The sequence below is a fragment of the Sinocyclocheilus rhinocerous genome, unplaced genomic scaffold (genome assembly GCF_001515625.1).
Source record: "Sinocyclocheilus rhinocerous isolate Xijiao unplaced genomic scaffold, SAMN03320098_v1.1 scaffold1198, whole genome shotgun sequence".
Taxonomy (NCBI): Eukaryota; Metazoa; Chordata; class Actinopteri; order Cypriniformes; family Cyprinidae; genus Sinocyclocheilus; species Sinocyclocheilus rhinocerous.
The window spans coordinates 439,847-449,142 of record NW_015649585.1 but is presented as its reverse complement, the minus strand read 5'-3'; the positions used below and the strand labels follow the sequence as shown (position 1 = coordinate 449,142).

General features: G+C 34.5%; 2 protein-coding genes across 2 annotated transcripts in view; one reads left to right on the top strand and one right to left on the bottom strand.

Annotated features, from left to right (window-relative positions):
* ubl4a (ubiquitin like 4A) overlaps positions 1–4,255 on the top strand; it is a 6,401-nt gene extending 2,146 nt beyond the window's left edge. Inside the window, exon 4 of the mRNA XM_016515687.1 lies at positions 3,278–4,255. Within this exon, the coding sequence (XP_016371173.1) occupies positions 3,278–3,385 (108 nt within the window). The 3' untranslated portion in view covers positions 3,386–4,255. The remainder of the gene's footprint in view (positions 1–3,277) is intronic.
* Positions 4,256–5,143: 888 nt separating this feature from the next.
* On the bottom strand, positions 5,144–8,964 carry LOC107710836 (ras-related protein Rab-7a-like). Its single transcript, XM_016515688.1, has 4 exons — positions 8,626–8,964; positions 8,145–8,363; positions 7,277–7,405; positions 5,144–5,748 (listed from the first exon to the last, which is right to left on the bottom strand). The coding sequence occupies exons 1-4, from the start codon at positions 8,626–8,628 to the stop codon at positions 5,665–5,667; spliced, it is 435 nt and encodes a 144-aa protein (XP_016371174.1). The 5' UTR covers positions 8,629–8,964; the 3' UTR covers positions 5,144–5,664.
* Between the last annotated feature and the right edge of the window lie 332 nt (positions 8,965–9,296).

The window sequence follows — 9,296 nt, the reverse complement described above, 5'->3', positions numbered from 1 at the left end:
TATATATATATATAGAAAGTATTGTAGTGAGCATGATAAAGGTTACAGTGGCCACAAGAAACTTGTGCACATTTGCTTTTATTTCTTAGAATAATTCTGTTTATTTTAAAAGAGATTAATTTCTTGATCAGTGTTATACATTTTTTATACACTGTTATTGTATTACACATTTTAAATTATCTCTTTATTTTTAGATTTGTAGTTTAATTTCTTTTGTTATTTTATTATTATTTTTTATTTCTATTTTGCTTTTTTAAATTTCATTTATAGTTTTAGTAATTTTAGCACTTCATCTTAAACTTATTTTCACTTAGATGGCAAAGCACTTCTAATTTTCATTTAAGTTTTGTTTAATTTTTATATTTTCAGCTTTATTTCATTCAACTAGAGATGCACCGATTGCCTGTGTGGTCAAATCCGATTTCCAATTTTTTTTTTTTTAAGTGTGACCTGCCAATTCCGATTTTGTTTTTAAGAACTATAGTTGACAGTATATACACACAAAAATCATTTCCCACTGTGTTTATAAATGGTCATTTTTTCCCCTATCCTTATTAAATGTCATCTTCCACATCAAATTCTTACATTGTTTCAATTAATTCAGTTAGAATAATAAGAAACTGTAGAGTTGTTACTATTCGAATGAAATCAGTATCAACAAACTCCATCTTTCTACTGCAGAAAGCACAGAAGCTGCATCTGACGTGGCATTAGATGTATTTACTGTTTAATAAAGCTGGGGTGCAATTAATGCATTTACACCACAAAATTGCAAAGAAAAAGAAAGGTGGCGCTCGCGAGCACCCTTCTGAAAGCTAAATGACAAATGGGACGCCCTACAGTCTCATGGACTTAACAGACACGCGCACGCAGCGGCCATTGAAAGTCTTCAAGACCGAAAGTGCACATGAAGTGTGCCATTTGGGACAGGGCCTGACTGTCTGTATGAATGGGTTCATGGGGTTGAATCATTGGCTTACTTGATTCGTTCAAAACCGTGGATTCATTCAGTAACGAAACACCGCTGTGTTGCTCGGAGACATAAAACAGTTCTGCTGTGGCTTTGATTGGAACTATTTTCATCAGCGAAATTAAACAAAGACAGTCAATATTGTGTCTAAAATCAGTGTCACTTTTGCATTGATATTCGGGGAAACATCTTGGTCGTGTAATGTTGCTTACCTATATCATATGTTATAAATCTTTTTTTTTTCTACCGTAGTATGCGTCTATAACGTTCTGTGAGTTCCTTTGTATGTGCTGTTGCGCTCATATGTTCTGATTTTTGCACAAGTCTCTCTTTCTCACTCTAGAATAGGCTGAGCGAGCTTCATCTGGCACGACAAATACTGTACATCATCATCAGTCGCCGTTTACACTGAATGCAATAAAATAAGAATCATTCTGGCGCAAAATTTTTTGTTTCCCAAGTTTCAGTGCTTACTTAGTTATTTTTGCTATTGATGTTTTAGTCAGGCTTCTTGTCCTGTCGGGCAAGTGAAATTCTCTCTTACTTGCCCCTTTAAAAAATCTACTTGTCCCAGATAGGGGTGTGCGATATTGACAATGATATCTCAATATTTTCTGGGATTTTATCGATAATGGTAATTAGAAGATATTTGTGTTATGAGTGTGTTATTGACTACTATGTAAAGTTTTCGATATTCTTCATATTCTGTGTGGTGGTCAGTTCTCAACAGTGATAGAAATTAATCTTTTCCAATAAGCTTAAATTAATTTGTACCTTTTTCTAGGCATTTTTACCTTTATACAGCCATTTTTTTCTAAAAGTGTGCATCATCGTTTGTGTCAAATTCTTACATTTAAACAGTCAATTAGAATAATAAGACATTTGGGCTGTTACCAATCAAATGAAATCAGTATCAACAAAATAAATCTTTGCAATGCAGAGGAAACACAGAAGCTGCATCTGAATTGGCATTTAGATGCATTTACACAATGTTTAATGCAGCTCAGAGGGACGAGTGCTTTAACCTGCAGTGACAAATGCATAATGTTTTGATATTTTTAACATAAAACATTAAATACTATGGAAGCCCGTTTCCGCCACTAAATAAAAAATAAAACAAGGTAATTGTGACTTTTTATCTCACAATTCTGACTTTTATTCTCAGAATTGCGAGTTCATATCTCGCAATTCTGACTTTATAACACGCAATTGCGAGTTCATATCTCGCAATTCTGACTTTATAACTCGCAATTTTGACTTAATTCGCAATTGTGTGTTATAAAGTCAGAATTGCAAGATATGAATTCGCAATTCTGAGAATAAAAGTCAGAATTGTGAGATAAAAAGTCACAATTACCTTGTTTTATTTTTTATTCAGTGGCGGAAACAGGCTTCCATAGAATACTGATATTTGAAATTATTAAAAAAAATAAAAAGATACTTTAAAGGGGTCCTATTATGCTCTTTTACAAAGTCTTGACATATCAGCTGAAGTGAGTGAATCTGCAGTGAGAGCAGCTAGCAGGTATAAAATCAATATCACAAGAAAAAACAGCAATCTTTGTGTGATATTGATTAACTATATGAAATGATAGAAATACACATTTTCTGCCCCCATATCTTGAATGTGTGATCATTCTAAACGCATTTTAATAGACTGAATCATGCAGTGAAAGAACACACTGTAAATGCGCACTCACAATACTTCAAGTAATGTATGCGTGCACTGTGTGTTTTGTTTGGTTTTGGCGATAATCTCAAATCACACATCGTTAAAACAACAATTACGCTATTATCGCAGACGATTTATATCGCACACCCCTAGTCCCGGACAAGCATTATTCGAGCCCTGTGGTTCCCCCACGGTTTACTTTGGCCCTACATGTATTACAGATTGCGAACTTTGTGTCTTCTTCACTCACAGTGAAGAACTTCCATGCCGGCGAGTCGGCGACATGCTTACATGCAGATGTAAGAGCATATCTGAGACATCAAAACAGACCGGCTCGGAAAACCGGAAAATCGGCTGATTCCGGTTCCTGGCCGGTCGATCGGTGCATCTCTACATTTAACGAAAAGGTTTTTTAATAGCTTTTGTGAACAATAACAACACTGCTTACGATTTCATCAGTCTTGTAGAAAGCAGAATCAAGTAACAATATTAAATTTGTTAGATGCGTTAGAAATGAACACTGTAAAAGTATTATAAAATCATTGGTCATGATTAGAATAGTGGAACATCTTTTTGTATGTCATAAATAATAGGTAATAGGAACCAAGGTTAACGTCATCTTTTCTTGTTGTCAGGATTATGAGCGCTCGCTCCGACAGGTGAGTCTGGATGACATTGAGCGTCTGGCCAGCCGTCTGCTGCATCCAGAGACAGAAGGCATGGATACCTCATACATGGACTAAAACACACTAGACTGATGGAAACAGTGGACGAGCCACGGTCAGGGACTGAGATGTTTCATGTGGACTTGAAGGGGCTTCTCTGATCTACAAGAGGAAACCAGTGGTGCTTTTAGTGCAACTTTGTAAATATTGTGTGCAAATTATTGAGAGACAATAAAAAGTGTTCTTGATCAGCTTGATCATTTTAAAATGTTTTTTTAAATGTGGAATTAACAGCCGGGCTTGGTTGTAAATGCATCTTTATTTTTTTGGTTTTGGTGTCATTCTTACATTTGGCCAAAATAAAAATTATGCCTACATTTTTTTCCTTTTTGGCATATAAAAGTGAGGAGCTCTTGGGTTGAGTATGGATATATATTAATGAATACAAGCATAGCATATAAATGTCCAAAGGCAAATCAAAACACTTGAGTTAAGCATGACCTAACACCATTAGTGTGCTTCTAACCTGATTAATTAATACATGACCTCTTCATGAAACACACCGACATACTCAACAGCTATAAAAATGTACATGTTTTGTAAACCATTATAACTGGTGTGAGTGAAATATGTTACAGAGACAACTAAGTGGCTTAAAACATTTTCAGAAGTACTTAGTCCAACTAAGACTAAAATGATTTCAGCTTTAATGTTTTAGTCAACCTAGAAAATCTAAGTACCCTTATGTTCAAGGTAATGCACTGTTACCACATCCATATTCAATTTTTTTTGAAGTTACATAGTAGGGCTGGGAGATGAGTGAAGAAATCATATATTATTGTTATTTTTATCTTTTGACAACAGTCATTTGCCCTGATGTATTTATAGGAACTATCATTTCAAACAAACAGCAATTTTTTCTGAAGTAAAAAATACAGTAAAAATCTAGTTTTAAAAAAAATCGAGGCATATTTTCCACAACTTTTTCCTACATGGACACAGGTAAAAATCATATTTAATAATTTTTAATCTAAGTACCCTTATGTTCAAGGTAATGCACTGTTACCACATCCATATTCAATTTTTTTTGAAGTTACATAGTAGGGCTGGGAGATGAGTGAAGAAATCATATATTATTGTTATTTTTATCTTTTGACAACAGTCATTTGCCTTGATGTATTTATTTAGAGGAACTATCATTTCAAACAAACAGCAATTTTTTCTGAAGTAAAAAATACAGTAAAAATCTAGTTTTAAAAAATCGAGGCATATTTTCCACAACTTTTTCCTACATGGACACAGGTAAAAATCATATTTAATAATTTTTATGCGCACACTAATTAAAAAAAAACAAAACAATAATTACCTACTTTTTAAATTTTAAAACATTTGAAATGTGAAACGGGGACTTCCATAGTCATTTTTGAGTGATAAATCAAATAATTTAACTGATCTGAAGAACTCCCAACTCATTTTTTTTTACTCTGAAGCTACGGTGTAAAAAAAATGTGTAAACAAATGGTTGATTTTAAATGGCAGATAAAACATTTTATTCATATTATATTTCCCAGCCCTATTACACATGTAATGTCTTTTTTTATGAATATTCATTCAGCATAGGAGCGAAACATTGATATCAATAACCAAAAGTAAGAATTAAAAAGGCATAATTAAAAAAAAACAAAACAATAATTACCTACTTTTTAAATTTTAAAACATTTGAAATGTGAAACGGGGACTTCCATAGTCATTTTTGAGTGATAAATCAAATAATTTAACTGATCTGAAGAACTCCCAACTCATTTTTTTTTACTCTGAAGCTACGGTGTAAAAAAAATTTGTAAACAAATGGTTGATTTTAAATGGCAGATAAAACATTTTATTCATATTATTATATTTCCCAGCCCTATTACACATGTAATGTCTTTTTTTATGAATATTCATTCAGCATAGGAGCGAAACATTGATATCAATAACCAAAAGTAAGAATTAAAAAGGCACAACGAACTAGCAGACCAAAGAATCATTTCTGAGAAAAGAAAATCAAATTGCTCAGACAGCAGAAATTCTCGGGACAGCTGTAGTGATAGCAGGACTCGTAATAAATGCAATGTCAGAGGATACGCAACACATTGGTCTTCCTGTTCCTCGATAGTTTATCATACCACACGTTTACTTGGAGTTCAGCAAGAAAATGGATGTTCAGCTTTCACACGTGGCATTTGATACCCTGGAGGTTTTCAAGGAGGAAAAGGGGAGGATGGATGCTAGAATAACAGGCCTGGATCTTTTCCATCTCGCTTTCTCCCTTTCCCATGATGGCTCTTTCTCTTCCCATCCCCAGTTTGATCTTTCCTTCAGCAGCTGCAGCCATCACTGCTAGACACAGGTCTGTCTGTTAGTTTAATCTGGTCAGGGAAGTCATACGTCTCCACCGACTCCTGAAAGTTAAATTCATTTCAGATTTAGTGTTTATTTAACGACAAAACGCAGCCAGTTAAATACATTCCTAAAAATGAAGGTTCTTTATTGGCATTGATGGTTCCTTCCATGAAGAAACTTTACCATTCATGCAACCTTTCCATTGAACAAAAGGTTTTTTTATAGTGGAAAAAGGTTCTTCAGATTATTACAAAGTTTTTCAGACGAAGAAAAAAATGGTCAACTTAAAGGTTCTAAATTGGCTCTTCAGTGGCATCACTTTTGGAACCTTTATTTATTTTTAAAAGTTTAGAATGTTTTCATTCCACAAAAGGTTCTTAACAGTGGACAAGTTTATCTAGATTTTCAAAATGTTCTTCAAACTGAGAAAAAAAAATGTTATTTTAAAAATTGTTCAGAAAGGTTCTTTGGGGAACCGAAAATTGTTCTTCTATGGCATTGTTTACTCACCCATGCCATTCAAAAACTGACTTTCTTTTTTACATAAAACAAAAAAGAAGAAATGTTGCAGAATGTTCATGTTAAATTTGTCCATACAATGAAAGCAGTGGCTCAAATGATCCAAGAAAGGACAAGTCCCATAAAAATAATTCATATGACTTATTTTCATATTAACATTCATTACCTTCCAAAAAATGTAGTGTGAGTAGAGTAAAAGTACTTGTCCAAAAAACTACTTGAGTAAGAGTAAAAGAGTAGCCTATTTAAAAGTACTCATGAGTATTGAGTAGTGAGTACTGAGCTGTGGATTCTACCCCCTCATAATAAACGCTGTACACCGCAATTTACACATTTTAAATTTTTAAACTACTCAAAAAAGTACAATTACTGATAAAAACTACTTAATTACTGTAACATGAGTATTTGCAATTCGTTACTTCACACCCCTTGTTGCCACATATATTAGCCTATGTATTTTTAAGCTATGCTTCTCCCATGATTCTGAAAACAAAACAGACAACCAAACGAAATATGTAATTTAAAATAAGATCGCATGTGTTTGAATCAAGATCGCGATCTTTTAATGATTAAACGTGCATACATAGGCTATATAAGGCTCATATGTATTTTTCTAGCCCATGTCATATTTGTACCAGACTTCAAAAGTAACCCGGGCGGGCCCCCCGCTTCCGCGACCCATGTTTAAGTCTAATATTCTGAATCTCTAACATCACGGACATTAAATCCGTTTCATACAGCATATCTGAATATTCACAAATGAGTTTTTTGTACTGAAAAGAGCAGCATGAACATTCTACTAAATGTTTCCTTTTGTGTTCTATAGAAGAAAGTTAATAGGTTTGGTGAGTAAATTGTATCAAGACACAATTTTCCTTTTTTTTTGGTGAACTATCTTTTTAACAAGGCAATAAATTACTGATTATTGCCAGATTATTTTTCATCTGGTATCAAAGAGTATCTATAAAGGCCATCTGGTGAGTAAGCTTATTAAAAGGGACATATTTGTAACAGTTTGATTTTGTTGAATCGTATTTCTGAAAGACAGGTATTCACAGCTTCCTGTACCTGTTTGAGTGCATTGCGAGCGATAGTTTGGAAGGCCTGGTCCACGTTAATGGCTTCTTTGGCACTGGTCTCAAAATAGGGGATGTTGTTCTTACTCTGACACCACGCTTGAGCTCGCTTTGTCGTCACCTGCACAAAATACAAAGGATCTGGGGATGAAATGATGAATTACAACATGGCTTATATATATATTTTTTTTAAGTCACTTGATATTCTCTTGATAGACAATGTTTCCAGTTCTAATTCTGGCTATTTGCCTATTTATGAGATCATTGGCCAATAAGGGTCCTTCACATAGACTACCATTACAATTTTGGGTGTCACATGATCCTTCAGAAATCATTCTAATATGCTGATTTGCTGTTCAAGAAACATTTCTGATTATTATCAATGTTGAAAACAGCTGTGCTGCTGCTTTTTTTTTGGAAACTGTTATGCTTTTTTAAGGATTCTTTGATGAATAGAAAGTTTAAAAGAACAGTATTTATTTGAAATAGTCTTTACTGTCACTTTTGAACAATTCAAAGAATCCCTGCTGCATAGAAGTATTCATTTATTTAAAACAAATCTTTTTGCTCATTTTCATATTTTCATTTTTTTTTTTAAATTTTGGGGTAAATTATGACCAAGGACATTTACTTACAGATTTAGGAATATTCCATATAGGAATTACACTAGCATTCAAAAGTTTGGAATTATTATTATTATTATCATTTATGATTTTGAAAGAAGTTACCGACCCCCAACTTTTGAATGGTATAGTGCACATCTCATTATATTATATCAACCATTGAAAACACACCGCTCATGCAGTCGTTCTACGAATTTGAACCCTTTAAAACCAAGGCGTTCCAGTCTGCAGACTGACCTGCCGGTTCTCCAGGTCGATTTTGTTGCCCAGCACAACAAAGGGGAAGTTCTCCGGGTCACGAGGACTGGCCTGAATGAGAAACTCGTCCCTCCAGCTGTCCATAGTCTTGAATGTAGTTGGTGCCGTGACGTCGTAAACCAGCACGCAGCAGTCCGCCCCTCTGTAGAACGCCACGCCCAGAGACTGAAAGCGCTCCTGACCCGCCGTGTCCCAAATCTGAAAGACGAAAATGCAGTTATTTACAGTAAATAACAAGTCTTTGCTCAACAATACTTTATTTTTTGCCATTATATTGTTTGCCTTTATTAATGGGATAATTCACCCAAAAATTTAAATTCGGTCATTATTTAGTCACCAAACAGTTGCTGGTCCTCATTGACTTCCATGTATTATGGAAGTCAGTGGGGACCAGCAACAAACAAGCAAGCCCAGCCCAGATTTGAAAAGTAATGCAAAAGTAACGTAACCCATTACTTTCCATAAGTAACGTAGTTAGTTACTTTAAGGGAGTAACGCGATATTGTAATGCATTACTGTTACGTCCAAGGACGTATTTGTTTTTTCTTTTGTTTGTTCTCTCCCTGTTTCTCTCTCTATCCCTTTTACTTCCTATAAGCAGGAGGTAATGGCTGCCACCTGATTCCAATGATTGGTGATCTGATGTGATTGCAGGAGGAGGGGAAGCAGTGAGGATTTAAGCAGCACCATTGCACAGCGCAAGGGGTGTGTGGAGGCTGCGTCGTGAGGCTTCTATTCTCAACCCAAAAAGCTTGATTAGTTGTTTTGGTTAATACTTTGTTGAATGATTTCTTTACAGTGTTATTGTGTTAACACTCTTGTGGTAATTGATGCCTACGACAAGAAATCTGGTTTGTTTTGGAAGTTACTATTTGTTTGTCCCTACTTATGTTATTGTTTGTTATCTATTAAACTTACATTGTTAATTTATTGGGAATGTGTTAGTAGAGAGGTGGGTGCCATTTTCTTTATCTTGTTTTTCTCTTGTTTATGCTAGTTAGGGAGGTAGTTATATCTATTGTATTTTTGTTCTCTTTTCTTTGTATAGCTTAGTTAGTTTCTCCCAAATAGTTAGAGGGTTTATGTTTGTTATTTTGGCCTTGCCCCCTCTTGAAGTTTTGACATCCTCCC